Source organism: Rhinatrema bivittatum, chromosome 14 (genome assembly GCF_901001135.1).
Source record: "Rhinatrema bivittatum chromosome 14, aRhiBiv1.1, whole genome shotgun sequence".
NCBI lineage: Eukaryota > Metazoa > Chordata > Amphibia > Gymnophiona > Rhinatrematidae > Rhinatrema > Rhinatrema bivittatum.
Genome location: NC_042628.1, coordinates 13,438,571 through 13,457,617, shown reverse-complemented (window position 1 = coordinate 13,457,617; position 19,047 = coordinate 13,438,571). Strand labels below are relative to the sequence as shown.

Genomic DNA, 19,047 nt, shown 5'->3' with positions numbered 1-19,047 from the left:
CCACAGGCATACTCTGTGGTTCTGTACTGCTGTCTCTGAGACCCTGTTGCTCCTGGTCTCTCTTCTGATATTGCTGCTAGGTGTCTTGGCTTTCATTAACCTGGACAATCAGTAGAGAGGGGCTCTTGGCCTTCATTCTTAGCAGGGGGGAGCTCCTCGTATGGGCTTACATGGTATGGATATTAATCCTAAAAATCACAAAAGGTATCGCCACAAAAATCTCTCTATTTCAAGGTTTTTCACCATCCATAGATTATGTATATATTAATGAAACAACTGGATTGCATCAGCAAGCCTCTTGACGACGTGCTCGGTACAACCAAGCCATCCGATCTTTCCGGCTGTCTCAGCAAAAAAAATTATTTGTGTATGAATTTAATATTGTTCGCTCATATAGCCCTTATCCGTATTATTCACAATTATGACCCGACAGCGGCCGTGTTTCGCAGCTGTGTGGCTGCTTCATCAGGAGTCATCCGTGTAAAATATAGATTCAATATAGACTATGAGAAACCAGAAACAAAACGTCAATAAATAACTTTAAAAGATAATCAAGATGGTACTTAGCTTTGGATGGTGCAACCACCTACTTCTACGGGGAACCAAGTCTCCTTCAGTCTGAGTTTTCAAAACGCCGGGCTAGTCAAGTCTCCTTCAGTCTGAGCTTTCAAAATGCCGGGCTATTAAACGCCGGGATATTAATCCAACATGCACACATGTTCAGCCCGAGCAGTGGAAGTGCAAAACTCCCATACTGTCCTGCCGATGTGCCTCAACCTTGCTCTGGAGAGGCCACCTTCTAATGGTCAGAAGGTATTTCCGTTTCCCCACATCTGCAATCTTTAGCTTCTACTGAGGCTACCAACATGGGGATCAATTGTGATGGTGAATTTTGTCTCAGCGATGTCAACACTTGTGTACGGGAATTAGCTGAGACCAATCCACTTTATGAAAAGCCTTCAGACAGTAATGACTTCTGGTCACTACAGACCTGGATCTAGACATGTAAGATTAACGCTATACCAATTCCTTTTGGAGAGGACTGAGTCTTTGAAAGCCTTGTGGTTCTTTATGACCCAGCTATATTGTTTCAAATATTAACAATTTCAATTTATCACATCATTCATTGATATGTCCCAGCTCAGGATAAATTATAATGGCATTTTGATTATAGCTGTTTTTGAGAGTCGTGTTACTTGCTTTTTTTTTTTAATTTTGCCTTTTTACGTTCTGTGAACACTGTCTAATATACTTTTTGAGTGTGTTTTATTGTAATCCACCTGGTACTTTCAGACATTAGCATACTATACATTTTTTAAATAATTCCCAAGAGTCATCCAGTCCTTCCATATCCCATCTCATTTTAAGCTTTCACAACTTCTAGAATTACAAGCTGCACTCCACAAAAATTAATTCATAGCAAAATCACTTAGTATTTTGGCATGAGACCCGCTGATCTGGATTTATACCAGAACAAGCTTCACACTTAGAAGACATGATGTACCTAAGAAGGGGTTTACAAATGTTTTCCAGAGGAAGCATCAATTCCATTCTCAGACTAGATGCTAAATAAAATTCTTAACAGATTCTGACATACTACAAGAAATACTGCTATACTGAGAAGTCTGAAAGTATTTCTTTTTAGAAAATTCCATACATACCTTGTCTACTATCTGAAGATAATACTTTGGCTGTTCCAAAATCTGTTATTTGAATGTGCATGTCTTCGCTTAGCAAAATATTCTCTGGCTTAAGGTCCCTAAAAAGAGATTCAATTTTGATTACAATGTTTTCCACAAATATATAAAGTTAACCAAAAGCAGAACAGAATCAATACACCAAACAATAAGATAAATGTATTGCAAAGGGAGAGGGAAAAAAACCATGCCCCCCCCCCCCCCTCCCACACATTACTGCATAATCGGAAGTATTAACTAACATTTCATAAAGTTATATTCTATACACCTCCCACCATGCTCTCTGGTATTTCTGTGTTAGTCTGCCAAAGACTTGTTAAAAGAAACCCAGTAAAATAGAAGGTACAGGTGACCCTCTATTAGGTTAAACAGTATGATGCAAGCTTTCAGCTACTCAATTTGATTCTTTCATAGGTTTTCTTTTAATATAGCTTAAACTATGCTATCAATATTAAATCTGCAGAACACAAAATTGGTCTTTTACATTGCATCTGTATTGGCAACCAATCTTGACCTGGCCTGGCATCACCAAATATAAAAGGACTCATCTGCCCGCAGATTCACATTTAGTCTGCTAAAAAAGGCATTGTGTAACCCAGTTCACAGAATTCTGCCTTTACATTGTAAACACAACTAAGTTCCACCTATTAGGATGCATCTACTTTTCAGGTCTTACCACTGATATTCTTGCCTAATATCTATTCGAGTAATCGTGCCAGGCCTTTGTGCAACATTTACTACACCTATGTGATTTAATCACAATTCATCACCCAGCTCTCAGAGCGAACCAGAAAACCTGTAAAATGCTGCAGTGCCGTTTAGGGAAAAGAAAAATGGATTCACAACACACAGCACATCAAGGTTTTCTGGCTCTCTTCTCCGCTGAGCTATTTCTTTATAGTTCTGAAGCAGCAGAGCCTTCCATTTGTGCTAAAAACTGCATTTTTAGAAAAGATTCCTGACTGGCAGTCAGGAGCATGACAAAACGAGGGAAAGCAAGATCCTGTTCATAGATAATTGTGAAACAATTTATTTTCAAGGAGGACCACTTTAGCAAAAGAATTCCCCACATTTTTGTTCACTTTTTCCAGCAAGGGTCATCACCTTACTGCACCCCCCCTGCTGTAAAGCTACCATACTTCAGTCTAATAAGTTACTTTTGTACATTACCTGTGAATAATCCCCTTCCCATGCAAGTATTCTAAAGCAGATACTATCTCAGCAGTGTAAAACCTAGTACAATTCTCATCAAAGGAACCAATTTTGCGAATGTATTTTAGAAGTTCTCCATTTTTGGCATAGCTAAGACCAAAATCTGTGCACATGGTTAAGGCTTCACACAAGAGCAGGAATGGAGATTGCAAATCTGTAAGGTTTGTTCTATCTACCGGTATCAGCAAGCAGGCTACCAGTGCAGATGAAGCTATACAGTATTTTAGGAAAATGCTGCCAAAAAGATGAAAAAATGATAAAACTACAACTTCTAATACAATATCTAATAATTGGGATGTGTTTGAGGGCATATAGAAGGACTGGAAGACTCTCAGGAATTGTTTAATCACTGGATTTTCATCATAATTAACCAACACGACAAACATTAACAGAGAAAATGACTTCTATTTTTGTTTAAAAAAAACAAAACAAAAACCCCACCATAGATAAAATAGACCTGAATTTTTTTTTTCTCAATCTTTGATGGATTGAGTAAAGCTTTTCAAAACAAAGGATACACAGTTTTTCCTCATCTTGAAACGTGAAGTACAATTTGACGAAGAAGGGGTGATCCAGAAGAGTCATCACATCTCTTTCCCTGGTCACATACAGTACCTTTTTTTCTCTCACGATATGACGCTTTTCTAGAATTTTGACTTAAAATACAAAGAAGAATTTAGCGAGAAGCATAAAGTTCACAGTTAAAACACCAAATAGTTTCTAGAATCTCTTTTTATATAAACAAATAAATCAAACTGTCCTACTGCAGAAGCTACAATTTGATGTGAATTCAGTGTTTCCATCCCTGCCTGGCCTGAATTATAATGGCTCCTTATTGCAAACCTTTACTATGAAACACTGGGATAACAAAAGGACTTTATTTCCTCCCTGGTAAATCCCGTACAGTGTGCGCTGTTGTAGACATAACAAACCCTCTTTGCAACGAGCTTCTTGGCTTCCTAGAAGCACAACGTTGAGTATAGCACTAGTCAGTTTTACATGACACTTGCCTAAATCTTATTTGTATCACACATAGGATGGAGCTGCCTTGTAATTCATATATTCTGAATGGTCTACTGCATTTGTCCTTTAATTGCATTCCACTTTACTAAGTTACCTGCTGGTAATGGGGGATTTTTTCTTCTTTGCATCTCTGTTGACCATCTGGTAGACTGAATCAACAATAAAACCCTCTTATCTGCAGCACTACACAGAACAGAGAGTCCGCATAACTCTCCAAGAGTTTGTTTTGTAGACAGCCCTCAGTTTCAATGAACAGCCAGAATGTTTAAGCTGCCCGAATCATTACTTACTGGCATATTCTTGTCCTGTTGCCAATTCTCTGGCTAAAACCACCTGATTAAAGAAAAGAGAACAGATTCTGTAAAGCACGCTCAAATTAGAGGGGTGTATATGAGAGAATGTTTTGCACACATTAGGGCTGGACCATCTCACACTCAGCTCAGAAACCATCAGTTCTAACATCTCTCTCCATGCTCTGCTTGCACAGCAAGCCCCTTACAAATATTCACAACTTACCAAATCAGTATCAAAAGTCTTACAGTTAATGTAGAGAAGTTAAACATAACTCACAATAAGTAATTCTTTACAGTAAAAATATTTATTAAGTGAATGAGCGAAAAAGCTGAAAGCATGTATTGTTCAGTGTTCTCTTTGGTTAATCGTATTGCATTTCTACTGATATTGTTGTGCACTAACTTGAATATTTCAATAAAGACAGCACATAAATCTTAACTACATAAAGAATATGGATACAATGCCATTAAAATTAACTTCAGGGGCCAGCCTAGTGGCTGTGTATTGCCATGCAAGAGACTGATTCTTACTTTTCTTAAATATGGCTTCTATTCCTTGGCTGGGGACACGTCCTCAGCCATCGCACAATGACAACATCTAATAGACTTCAGGTGTACATTTATCAAGTTCCAGAGCAAGCTCTATGCATGGCCCCTGGCTAAGGTCTATTCTGGCAACAGCTGGGCTAGATGGGCTGTGGGAGGTTATTAAATGGGGAAAAATCCCTGGGTAGTTGCAAATGAAGGCTTATGGTGCTGTACCCCAGTGGAGACCAGTTCCGATTGAGCTGGGAGCCCAAAGGAACAAGAGGAAAAACTGCCAGGCTAAACAAAAAAAAAGATCATCAGTATTAAAATTATCAAGATACTTGAACTGTTCTAGCAAATATTAGTCTTCTGTAAAAGATTTGACTCAAGCACATCATTTCTTACACTTTATGAAATATATTGAGTACAGATAGTAGTTGTTAAACCTGGTCCTCAAGTCTCCTGGTTTTTAGGACAATTGCAAGAAACAGTCATGAGTTATTTTTGTGTATATTTAAGTAAACAGGTTACTTAGCATATTTGGTTGTCTTGAAAAGCAGATTTCCCAGAGGCCCTTTAACTCCAAACCTGGGAACTAGTCAATTTGAGTACAGCTCTTTAGAAACAAAAGAAGCAGCAGTATCTCCTAGTCCGGAGACAACTCAATTCTGCCATGAAAGGAGGCTGCTGAAACTAAATGGGAGATAAATACAAAAATCCCACTTGCAAACGAATTTTGGGCTCAATAGTAGGGCAGGCAGCATGGTATCTGTTGCCTCCACAAGGACCTACTTAAACATTTTTCACATGGACATCAAAAAGGAGACATAGGTGCCAAAGCCTGCAGGTAAGAACAACCTTTCAAAAGGGAAAGTATACACCTATGGCCCCTTGTCCGCATGTGAAAAACTATCCGCAGGCTTTAATAAAATGGTCTCAAGTATTTCAAACCGTAACAGAGAAGGATCAACAATTTTATTTTGAATCATATTGATTTAACAGCTCAATCCTTGCAAGTAATTCACTTAGGGGATTTTTCTTCCTTATATTAGTTTCTGTATCATTTCCTGAGCACATCAAGTATAAGTGGTACTTAAAAGGACAAAAAGAAACCAATGAAATGTTAAACAGGCTAGAAGTCACACACAGCTTTGCAAGATGTTGTTCACACAGGAAGTATTTATTTTCTATACAATACCATTTTCTTGTAAAGCACACAGATTCTAGATCACAAGTCCTATTAAAAAAAAAAATTGCTCATCATGACCTGAGTAATATCAAATATTCATAAAGGAAGTGGTATGACCTGGGGTGGCTCAAGGCAATCTGCTGCCTGAGGTGAGGAAAACAAAAACGCTGCCCCCCCAAAGGTGTAGCACACGTTAAATCAGAGAGAGAGAGCGGGGTTTTCCCATTTGGTCTAGCCCTCTTGGTGATTTGAAATGCTGGGGAAGGGGGGATGTGAGGTCAGGGTTCCCAGAGGAGTGGCAGATAAAGTGCTAGAGATATTCCAAGAAAAATCCTGAAAAAAGCAAGATACTTGCAACCCATATGGTATTAGGCCTATTGTAAAGTGGGTTACGCGTGAGCCTGGCCCTCAGAAAACTATGAACTGAATTACAAATTACAATATAGTAAACCTCCCATACCAAAACAGCACTAACTGCCAGAACTCAAACAGTATCAACCCTACCCATGAAAAGCAACTCTGCAAGTATCACATCAGGCCCTAAAATACCAATACACCTCCTATTAGGAAAGCAGAACAAGCCAGGAACATAGGAAGCTGCCATACTGGGTCAGATCGAGGGTTCATCAAGTCCAGCATTAAGTCCTGCAGTGGCCAATCCAGATACAAGCACCTGTCAAGTACCCAAACATTAAACAGATCCCATGCTACTAATACAGGTAATAAGCAGTGGCTATTTCCTAAGTCAACTTGACTAATAGCAGTTTATGGATTTCTCCTCCAGGAGCTTTTCAAACCTTTTTTAAACCCAGCTATGCTAACTTCCTTAATCACTTCCTCTGGCAACAAATTCCAGAATGCCCCCTAGTCCTTGTATTATCTAAAAGAGTAAACAACCGATTCACATTTACCCATTCTAGTCCTCTCATAATTTTGTATATTTCCATCATATCCTCCCTTAGCCATTTTCTCCAAGCTGAACAACCCTAATCTCTTTAGCCTTTCCTGATAGGGGAGCCATTCCATCCTCTATCATTTTGGTTGCCCTTCTTTCTACCTGGGTAACATCAAGCTAGGTTGAGAGAACATTGTACAAATCTCATCATTGTCTGAGTTTCCTCACTCCGAAGGACTTCAAATCTTCACAAGACTGTTCTGTTCTGTTTGTACATCTCACTCTGCATGTAAAAGTGGCCCCTAACCCCTACACTACTACCTAACCCTCACCTCGAGTTAGTAGGTGGGCCTCCTATAGTAGCATAAATAGCTGCATGCTATGGTGCCATCCCCATAGGCTCTCTCTCCTCTCCCCCTCCTCCCACATCTCAGGCCCTTCCCCCAATCCCCTCCTTCAGGCCCTTCCAATCCCCTCCCATAACTCAGGTGCTTCCCCAGCCTAATAATGCTCAAAATGTAATTTGTGAAAAAATTTTGCAATTTGCGTTATGGGCATATCACATGGCATTGCACAGCTTAACACTAATGAAAAAGGTGTAGTTATTTTCAGCATTAAAACTGTGTGATATCATGCGTTATGGCTTCGCAAAGTGTGAAGCCAGCCCACTTTTACAAAATTCCCTCCTCCCCTTTTAAAAATTAGCATCGCACCATGCGTTATGGTGCTTTTCGCATGCATTAAAGGCTCCTAACACTCTTAACCTCTTTTCCACGTGCAGGAAGGAGCCAGGAGTGCAGCAATGGTGGAAAAGAGGTGCCTGAGCAGAGCAGCGGCAAAGGCAATAGGCGCATGAAGCCACCACTACTGCTACTGCCACTATCACTGCCATGCCGGTAAAAAAAAAGACGGCAGAGTGAGTGCAGAGCCTCCGGGGAGGATCCCGCTCTGTGCGAAAAGATTGTGCGGGGCCTGGTCTTGGTCATAGCGGCTCCCCGGGCAGGGGGCCACAATGACCAACAGAAATCCCATGATCCTCCCCCCTGGCTTACCGCGTGCCCACTCTGTCTTTCTTACTTCCCGAAGGGACTGAGGACCCTGCAGGCCTGGCGGCAGAGCTGTGCATTGATGAGCCTGAAGGCAGGGTGAGGCGGCCGTGGATGGAGAGTTTTGAAGGGCAATTTTTGCCATGTCAAAATTTTGCTGCCTGAAGCGGCCACCTCACCCTGCCTCATTATAGAACCTGCCCCTGGGTATGACCCACCGGTATCAATTAGAAATGGGCACAAAAATCGTAGTGAATTATATTTACAAACCCTTCCCAAGGTCTTGAAATTTCTGGGTGAGGAGGGTTTTGGTAATGCCAGGCAAAAGAGAATTGCAGGGGGGAAGAGGGAATGTTTTGTTAATTTACAGGAAATTTTCACAATTTGGGATTGCAACCAACAAAACCCTGCTTACAGGTTAAACACAGCACTAAGAGTACACGTCCCACACAGAAACCTTCGTTCAGCGAATAAAGCACTCTTAACCAGTCCTTCAGTCAAGACAGCAAGACTAACACAAGTGAGCGAGAGGGCTCTATCCTTAGCAGGCCCCACCCTCTGGAACGCAATGCCGGTAGAGATCAGATTACAAAACGATCGCAAAACCTTTAAGAAAAGTTTAAACACATGGCTTTTTAAACAAGCATACTATAAAGAGACCGGAGAATAGAAAAAACACAGGAAGAGGCAGAAGAGCATCAACAGACTGCACTACTCTCAGAATGTGCAACACTATATCACTTTTCAATTGATTACTTATTCTTTTGATATATTGTAACCGAACCTTTTGCGACACCTGTTTTGAGTGCGTACTATAGTACATTCTATCACCTTAATTTATGTGCCAACATGTAAACCGTTGCGAAGGTATTTAACTTAGCAACGGTATAGAAATGATTTTAAATAAATAAATAAATACTAGTTTATAGCCGATCATCTAACATGAGCTAATTCTATCTGCAAAGTATCTGTGTGAATTAAAAGTTCTCTTTGCCAGGAACCGCTGTAGATGAGCAACATTTTTCTTACATATCACCCCTGAAGAAGAATGATTATTTTGAAACGCTGCAGCGCAGGGTTTGTTTTTGGAGCATTCATGCATACAATAGGACTAATGAAAAATGTGAATGCTGAAATCCCGGACAACAAGCATTTCAACATGATGAGTAATTCATCAGTGAAAAGATAAGTACTCCACATACAGTTAATGCAATATGAATCTTCAAAAAAAATGCTATTTTTAATTTTAATTTTTTAATTAATAATTAATCTATTTTAATGCTTAAAATAGATATATGGACATTCTCACATGCACCTGACTCCTATGACCGATAATTTTAATTCCCAAGTACACAAAAAGGGCACAAGACATAAGATTCCCTTATACAGGCCCTTTACCAATTTATGATGGTCATAAAAGAACAAATTAAGATTGAGTAGATTATAGCACTATCACTGATCTCAATTAATTTTCCATTGATAGGTTATTTTCATTAGTGTTACAGAGAAATACTTGTATTTTTCATAGGGTCTGTGATCATAATTCAGAGTTATGACTTTTGCAACTGTCAATACCAATTAAACATTCTTTTTAGGTCATTTTTTAATTTCTTTATATAGCTCTCTTGGAATTTCCTTTAATCCTGGAAGCATGGTCAGAGCTGCCTCCAACAGGTGGTGGATGAGTTTATGGTGCATGTGGGATGTTATTTGTGGTGATATAGCCAGCATGGGCTATGAGGGTGCAGCAAGTGGCAATCGCAGACTTCAGGGAAACAACCTAACCAATTAAATAACCAAGTTATGTGAGATATGAGTAGCAAAGGTGCTTATGAAATGTATACAAAAGACTATGTAAAATGTCTTCCACCGACAAATACACAGGAAGATGTTTAAAATCAGGCCTCCATAGCAGGAGCCAATGTTTACTGGTATTATAGAACTACAAAAGATTTCCAGGTTGCACAGAAACAAACAAAAAAAAAAAGAAAAGTCACTCACTGTGGAAAAAGAGCCTTCACCGAGTATCTTGCCCAGCCTGAAGTCTTCGGCCCGTTTCTTCCGAGACTGTTGGCCTGGATGCTGTAAGGAGTTTGAACTAGACCTTGCCTCAGCCGCAGTGCCGTCCATGGTAGTGTCCTGTCTGCTGCCGCTGGCGGAGAGGACAGGCGGAGTGCTGGAATCAGTCTGATTTTTCACCATTGATGGGGATGGGCAAGAACATACAAGCACACAATACTGAAGGGAAACCACAGCATACTGAAGAGAGAGGGAAAAAAAAAAGAAGATTTAAACCATTATATTCCTTTACTGCAATTAGAAATAAAAACTTGTAACACAATTGAATTTATTACAGAGAAATGGAAAGGACTATTGTAAATTATTGTGCGTCAACGCAGTTGGGGATCAGTTAGAAATTTGATGTCAGGAACCGGTTTCTAAGTGACTTGCGATAATCACTCAGAAAATAGGGCAGGCATTCATTTAATGGCCCTCCCAGGACAGGAGATTTTAAAATTGGCATCTGAGAATGCTTTAAGAACGTAAGGTCTGGGGAAAAAAAAATCTGAACTGATTCAAATTTTGAAGTTTTAAAGCATTTCTACTTTCTTTTGCGTGCTTCCTTTATGAAAACTTCACTATAGCAGAACTGCGTACACATCTACATGCAAGCTGTGGTAAAGTTCAGCAAAAAAGAAACAAACCACAACTCTGCCAATTGCTTTATATGCAGCCAAACATCAATTTTAACAGAAACTCCCACCTATTGGAAATTCTATCCATGGCGAATCGCTGCCGAGAGTAAGCATGCACTGTACTGACCTTGACGGTATGAAAATACTAAGTTAATGGGACTTTCCAAACACCTGCTTGCTGTTATTCTAGTAAAATACACCCGTGGAAAGCCACAGAAACCACTGGGTCTGCCCCCAAACCAGAGGACCAAAAATATCTTTCAATCAATACTGCCTCTCTAAAAGAAGGTAGCCTGCTTATTTGCAGACAATGCGACATTCCACGCACAGTCCTCAGAACTTTCTACAAATGGACAAACAAAGGGCAATTCTACGTCGACCTATCTGGATAAACAGTTTTATTGCATTTGAGATACACTTTAAATAATTTCTACAAATGCTGCTAGATGGCGTCAAAGTTAAATGCACAGACCCTCAATTAGATACCATTTAAAAAGAACTGTACTCTTAATATATTTTTTTTTTCAATAAACTTAGTTCTGGAAATATTTGTATTTTATGAAAGCAAAAATAGGATCCAAATTCGAGGAAAAGCTACCTAAGAGAACTAAACTCATTTTTCTTTAAAAGTGAAACTGTGATCGTGAGGGGGAACAGCTTAAACCCTGCGTCTCCTTCACACCCTTGCACCCTCCTGCAATAGAGTTATCCAAACAAATTCTAAACTCATTTTCTCTTTCTAGCCAGTTCAGCTCGGTTGCACTGGAAAGCTTGCCATAATTCTCTAAAAAAAGTTGCCCATTAATATTACAGAATTACTTCATATTTGAAAACCAGAATTCTATGGTCTTGACATTTCACGATTGTCTTATACTGGGACAATAAAAGTATTACAACCTTGGAAATAATCTAATTAAAAAAAAAGAAAAGATTTTAAACCTTCAGTAAAAGTCTTGTTTCTAGGAGTACACATTTAATACATCTATACTAAACTGACTCCAGTAATCTGTGCACAAGAAGTCAACAAACCTCAAGAACAGCATAAGGAATTACAATCTTCCAGGAACTCACCTACATGATACACATTACAGAGCTTTAGCTCCTAAAAATGGAATTTCACTGCATCTGAGCACTAGGTCAGCATGTGCTTTACACAATTCAGTGTTGCAGGCTTTGCCCGACAGCATTTTTTAATTCCCATTTCATATGACTTAAGTAGCATCTAAAAGAAATCTTTGTTTTTGCCAGGCTTCTCCTGGGCTTAGCTGCTGGTTTGAGGTAGAGCTCCTGTCATGCCCCGGGGCACTCATGCTAATTTGATTGCTCTCATGATGCAGCACTACTAAGAGAGGTTAGGGATGAAGGCCACGTATCGCAAAACAGAAGATAGAACCTTTTAGCTTTGCAGACTCCTAGTCATTCACTTCCAAGATTTCAAGCATTTTCTCTCTCTCACTGCACCAAAACAATTTGTGCTTGCAGTATATATATACACACACACATACACACAAAATCACATCCATATGTGTCTATTTTATTTTATTTTTACTTTTTGTGGTTTTTTTTTTTTTACTGGGGACAATATGATTAAAGTTCATAAGGTTTCAGTGAAATCTGATGGCAATAAAGGGGCTAATATACAAGGTGTTGTAGTGCAAAACAAAGTACTTGTTCCAAAGAATGAGGATCTGTTTTGATATTGTAAGATGATAAGAATGCAAATATCCTGCAGCGCAGTCCTACAGTATGTAAAGCAGGAGCCAGCCAGGGAGGGAGCTGCAGTTCCATGCACTAAGTGCTGTGCTGCAGATAAAACTTTCATGGTCATGGACTGCTGGCCAAGGCATTTTATGGGCCCAGCTAACCACTTCTATACTGGAACCCAGCACATCTCTTTCAAAGTATTGTAATGTGGCAAATATTTATAAACATTCATTCATTTTTGGCACACTGTTTTAGGAGTAGTTGAAGTTTAATAGAATGATGATGTATTTTTTTGTCATAAACATGCTCGTGTATGTAAAATGTAAAAAAAAAAAAAAAAAAAGTCTATACTTCAAAGCAGTTATAGCATCAGTTCAGAAGGAAAGAGAAATAAAGGTGAAAAAAGGTTTAGGAGAGACCGTTTTATTGCATTTGTGACTAGCTGGAGAACTATCAGGCCGATACAGAAAGAAGCGCGGGAGAGCCGGAGAGCGCCCGCTCTCCCAATGCGCGCACAGGCCAGCGTCCTGGGCGCGCGATTCAGTATAGGCCCGCATGCAAATGAGGGCCCATGGTAAAAGGAGGCACTAGGGACACTAGCGCGTCCCTAGCACCTCCTTTTTGACAGCCGACGCTCACTCAATTTTACCGGCGTCGGTTCTCGAACCTGACGACAGCCACGGGTTCGGAAAACGGATGCCGGCAAAATTGAGAGTCCATCTTCCAACCCACGGGGTACGGGCAGATTGTTAATTTTTTTTTTTTTTTTTTGGGGGGGCCTCCGTCTTAATATAGCCATGATATTAAGTCGGAGCCATGATATTGGTGCCGGTCGAAATTAACGCCTGCCTTTGGACAGGTGTTAATTTCTGAAAGTAAAATGTGTGGCTTCGCTGCCCATTTTGCTTTTTGTATCGCGCAGAAATGACTAATAGGCCCATCAACATGCATTTGCATGTTGCGGGCGCTATTAGTTTCAGGGGAGTTGGCCGCGCGTTTTCGACGCGCTATTACCCCTTACTGTATAAGAGGTAAAAATAGCACGTCGAAAATGCGCGGCCAAACGCGGGCTAACAGTGTGCTCCGCCGGAGCGCACTTTACTGTATCGGCCCGATACGCCTTTCACCAGATCAAAGCACAATCAGTTACTCATGAAGCAAGCAAGTTACATATTTGGTATTGACCTGAAGGCAGAATCCTTGATAGCTGGTCACAAATGTATGAAGCCAGTTAGTTCAATAAAAAGGTAAACACCTACAACTTATTTGTTGATCTTCATTTCTACATGTCCAAGGGGATTATTGCTACTTTATTGTTGAACATGTTAGATACAATAGGCTGAAGCAGGGCCAGCCAGGTGACTGACATGCAGAGGATGTGGGGTTTCATGCTCCCTGGGCTAGCCAAGTCTGTGGATACAAAGTTCTCTGCGGGGAACCCTGTTACAAAGCCCCTAGTTAAGGATTGTCACTACAATAACTGGCCTGCGAGCTGGAAGAACATAAGGAAACGGAAACCCCTGGGGAGAATAAGAAAAATACTCACATGTAGTATTTGAATACAGTAACATGATCTGTGCACACCCTTCTAAAGCATGCATAAAAAATTAGCAATTAATTTGCTACATCACTTCAAATAATACAGTCTCCAAAAAAACCACCTTCTAAATGTATAAGATATTTCTGTTTCAGGCAAACGGATTCTAATTGTCTTATACCTTAAAGTTATATCAAAACTGTGATATGGAAGTGTGTGTCTGAGATATTGTGCCACCTTCTGGGTTAAGATTACTCCCTCAAATTCACCTTCCAAGCAGTTTGCCTATGCGAGTGCATGCAGGATTCGATTACAAAGGAAAGTACTTGTAGTTCAAAAAACAGGTCAAATGAAAATACAAGCTAAATTCTTCACTTCATACCATTTCTCATGAAATCTATTCCTGGGGAGGAGGAAAAATGTTTATGCAACATTTGAGTACATATTTTGTTACCAAATTTACATCTGCTACTCTGCTGCTTCCACAGCCAATAACGAAGCTTTGAAGTTCACAAAATTAAACTTGACCCACACAGCTTCCTACTTCAGTTGGAGCCAAGTCTGCAGACCGTTTTGCTTAAAACTCACTTTGTATTTTATCCTTTCATGATTCTGAAATTGATTATTTGGAACCTGATGTGGCACAGTAGCAGTTCACTTGCCATGCAAGCCCACAGAGTCACATTTGTCTTGGAACTGACGGCTACTGCTCCTGTGTCACAAAACTAATTTTATTAATGAATGTTTCCAAGGTACACTCAGCAACGAATAAAATGGGCAATGTATGCTTCCATAACAAAAATTCAGATCCCACTTACACCACTTATAATGCGGACAAAGCAATAGAAGAAAGTTTCTCCATGTGCTGTTCCCAAGCAGTCAGAATGTGAGTGCCAACCACACAGGCAGAAGGATCCACCACCACCCTGCTACTTAAAATGACCTCTGCCTGCTTCATTCAAGCCTGGGTTAGAAGAACAAGGTGACATTCTTATTCTGCAGAATGATTTACACAATTTTACTGTAACTGCTTTAAAAGACAGCTTGGAAATGTGTTTATTCGGATCCTTTCATTTAGGCTGCCCTTGCTCCCACACCCAAACCTGGGGTCAGTGGTCAAGCAGTGGGAGATACCTGCACTAAGTGGCTCAGCACCTTTACCAGAAAGCAGTCTGCTGATGTAAAGACATACACAGAGGACTGCTGAAGACATTTTGGCCTTCTGCAGATAGTTTGGGCACCCCTTTATTGATCTAAAATAAAACCAGAGGTCCACACTGAGCAAGCCAGGGAGTGGAAAAGTTAATTGAGGGAGTGTGTGAAGAAATGAATGGATTCTGCAGAGATTTACAGAAAGTTACCTGGGTAACTTTACTCCGATATTCAGTGGAACATAACCAGATTAAAACAATAACTAAATACCTGGCTAAAATCAAAGTTAAATAGTAAAATAGAAGGAACCCAAGATATAGAAATAGGATGGCAGTGGTCAGCAAATGTATCTTATAAACCAAATTTATCAATGAAAGGTGTCAGCAAGCCTGACAGCGTGACCCGTCAACAAAAGGCTTAGGACCGCCCGGCCTGTTCAATCATCCACCTTTAGTGCAAGTGCTATTTATTTTTTAAGAGAGAACAAGCTATAGCTAGTGAAACACTGGCCATGTTGAGCTTTTTTCTTACACTTATGACTGCTGTGATTTACTGATTTTATATGTTTTCTGAAAATAAATAGCACTTGCACTAAAGGTGGATGATTGAACAGGCCGGGCGGTCCTAAGCCTTTTGTTGACGGGTCACGCTGTCAGGCTTTCTGACACCTTTCATTGATAAATTTGGTTTATAAGATACATTTGCTGACCGGTTCCTTCTATATTACTATTTGATCATTTATTTGGGTTCCTTTTTTGATACAGTCAGTTACCCAGATAATTTTAGGGCAGCCCTCCGCCATGATCAGACTCTCACTGACTATCAGTGCCACCCCGCTAAAGTTAAGCCCTGTTTCCTGAACTCCCCAACACCACCTCAGTTCTATGCAGGTAACGAGTTATTTGGACACCATTTAAATGGAGGGCTGGGGGAGAATTTTTGAAACATAAAATATATCTGGGTAACTCGAAGTTATCTGGACAAATCTTTTGAAGAAGGCCTCTGACTTTGATTCATCTTGGACCTCTCTTTTTCCTGCGTACTGTCATTTCTTTTTCTTGACATCATGGGCATACTACAAATCCGTTTTAGTAATGTTTACAGACGTTTCACTTGATTTCGCTAATACATTTCTAAAAATAAATAAGCAGGCCCAACTTAAAAGCCAACAATAAAATAACCATGTTGAACTTCATTCTTGTGATATTATTTGAAAAGAGTGCTGTATTTATTTATTTATTTAAAAACTTTTCTATACCGTCGCTAAGTTATATACCATCGCAACGGTTTACAAATAGGCACATAGACTAAGGTTAGTAAATCTAGGATATCGTACATTCTAACAGGTGCCAATAAAGTAGGCCTTCCTCGAAAGCCAAGGATGGCTCTGGGAAAGGTTCTAGGCTGAGGCTTAAATTATCAGATGCACCATACTTCCATACTCCCATCCCAAAGGAAATATGTTCCAGCCTTTGAACACCCTCTCAACCAAATATGCTATGATGGTATTGTTCGGAAAAGAAGCACACAGTACAGCAGAACTGTAGCTTGCCTATAGTTGATGTAGCCTCAGCCACAGAAGCCATCTCTCTCATAATCTGGCTAAAGAACTGCCTTCTCGCCACCAAATACAGCCTTTGGGCCTCAAGAGCTCTGCTGCCAGGAAGAGAAGAGCTGCTATGTCTGCTCTTGGTGTCCCCCCCTCCCATCAGAGCCATCAGGACAAAAAAAAGCCACCTAGCTCAGTGGCAGCCTGTGCAAACCCCCTCCCCGCAGTTAGGAGCAATGCAGCTGCAGGGCTGTACGAAGAAATATTGGCCTGTACCATCCCCCTGGTCTTGGCAGGAGCAAAGTGGCCCCCAAACCCATAAAAGAAGTGTCAGCCTTCCACCCCGTCCCAGCATGACTCCATAAGGAGAAACATCGGCCTCTTCCACCCCTTGATCCCAGCAGGAGGAAAGTTGCCCATGGGCCTTTCCTCTCTCCTCCCCCCTCCTATCAGGAACAGGAGCAGCATAACCCAGAGGCAGAATTTTGTGGGCCATGGGGGGGGGGGGGGGGCTGAAAGAGGAGGCTGCTGCCCCTTGTGCTTATGCATGTGTGTGACTGTGCACGTGAGACCGAGCGCGAGCATGTGTATGTGTGAGAGCGAGAGAAAGTGAGAGCAAATGAACATGGTATGGGTGGGAATGAGAAAAGAGAGGGGAGAAAGCTTGTGTACAACAAACCCATCCCCTCTTCCTGCTAATCTACAATTTCAGGATATTTGGAAATTAAAAGTTCCCAGATGTGGAAAACAGGGAATTTTTTTTTTTTTTTTTAAATCCTCATTAGTTTTAATTATTGTATATTTGATTTATCTGTTCTGAAATATTTTATTGGCATTTGAAAAAGTTTTATGAGTATTCCTTTTATTAGCATGGTTTTACTATAATGATTGTTTTCTTTATCGATTTTATTGTTTCATGTTTTATGAGGAATGATGTTTGTTGTGGTTTCCAATTCAGTTTTTGTCTGCATGTTTCTACCTATACTTTATAGACTCTCTATTCGGTATTTGGAAGGGGGTCTATTTGGTTTTGCATGTGTAACAAAGGTGAGGTATTCTGTGAAGGTGCAATTCCTGTCTACAGCAGCCTGGCTTCTTTCATTTCCCTAAAACACAAGGTGTACTGGGTGGTGTAATAGTTGTAGAGTTACCTTTTCATAGGTAGGGTTATTGATGGAGTACTCGCAATTAGTGCTGTTTTGGTATGGGAGGTTTACTATACTGCAATTGTAATTCAGTTTACTCATGGCTTTTAGAGGGCCAAGCCCATACCCAACATGCATTACCACAGCCTAATGCTAAATGGGTTCCAAGTGTATTTCTTTTTTTTACACAAGGTTTTATGTTTGGCACTACAATAGTGCAGGTAAATATAAACATTGTGAAATTTTTACCTCAGAAAATCCTTTTAATGTAAACATTATTATATGCATAATTTTTAATTGTGTGTGAAAAGGGCGCAATGGAGGGAACAGAGTTTGTAAGCCCTAGGGTGCCTAATACCGGACAAGGCCTCTGTGCACTATTGCAGTTCTATTTTTTACTCCATGGAACTAATTAAAGCTTCATGCACCCCTAACTCTACTGAAAAAGTAGTCTTGAAAAGGACTACAGAATATTTTACTTCTCTACTTCAGGTCAAAGGGGGGGGGGAAAGCAAATATAATTCTGCTGTGCTTAACATTAGCTAATCATCCAAAACATGCTGCCAGTGTAGGTTCCTGAACAGGGTGGCTCGAGCATTGCTGTCACAGTGCAGCAGGTAAAGGCAGATATAATAAGACAGCAGTAAAAAAAAAAAAAAAAAAAGCACAATTTTTTAGCTCCGATTTTTTTGTTTTACAACTGTAGCAAATGTTTACTTTACTTTAGTGTAATAAGGAAATGAGATTCATAGCACAAAGTAGTTACAATTGTGTGCTAGACTGAAAAGTGAAAAACTTTGAAATGTTAACTTTACTTGCGTTTTAACTTCAGTGGCTAGAGATGGAAAGTTAAACATAACTCACACCTCTAACAAATGAATTTTAAAGAAGCGGAGGCTCTCCAATCCAGTCCAAGTGGCCCCAAGGACTCTGCCCTGGTCCCCAAGGAGCCCCCACTAACCCATCTCACCAACTAACACATCCACTGAGCCTCCAAACATATTACCGCACCCCATTAATCCCCCAAAGCATGCAAATACATATATTTCCCCATACAGAAGTCCATAAAATTTATATTTATACAATCCATCGAAACAGCTTATTTTGTTTTAGTAATTGCACTGATACCTGTGGAAAAGATACAAGCCTTTTTCATATACAGATGTATCAGTCTGTCACACTGTTGTGTCTGTCTGTGGCCACCAGGTGATGCCTGGAACAGCAGAAAGTGCACTGTGCAAAGACAATATGCTCTGCCTGCAAAGCCCTATTGAAAACCCACACAGGTATAGACAGCCAAACACATGCAGACACGTACATAGGCACGTGCCTCCCCCCCCCCAGGAGCGAATACACACAGGCTGTTATTGACCAGAAAACC

The 19,047-nt window shown here is 40.3% G+C and overlaps 1 protein-coding gene across 4 annotated transcripts in view; it reads right to left on the bottom strand.

The window, feature by feature from the left end:
* Window positions 1–19,047, bottom strand: part of PDPK1 (3-phosphoinositide dependent protein kinase 1) — a 78,468-nt gene that overhangs the window by 30,984 nt on the left and 28,437 nt on the right. For all 4 annotated transcript variants that reach the window (XM_029576382.1, XM_029576381.1, XM_029576379.1 and 1 more), the window contains exons 2-6: window positions 9,885–10,142; window positions 4,223–4,265; window positions 3,428–3,565; window positions 2,868–3,012; window positions 1,662–1,759 (exon numbers count right to left, since the gene is read on the bottom strand). In XM_029576382.1, the coding sequence (XP_029432242.1) occupies window positions 1,662–1,759; window positions 2,868–3,012; window positions 3,428–3,565; window positions 4,223–4,265; window positions 9,885–10,085 (625 nt within the window). In that variant the 5' untranslated portion in view covers window positions 10,086–10,142. The remainder of the gene's footprint in view (window positions 1–1,661; window positions 1,760–2,867; window positions 3,013–3,427; window positions 3,566–4,222; window positions 4,266–9,884; window positions 10,143–19,047) is intronic.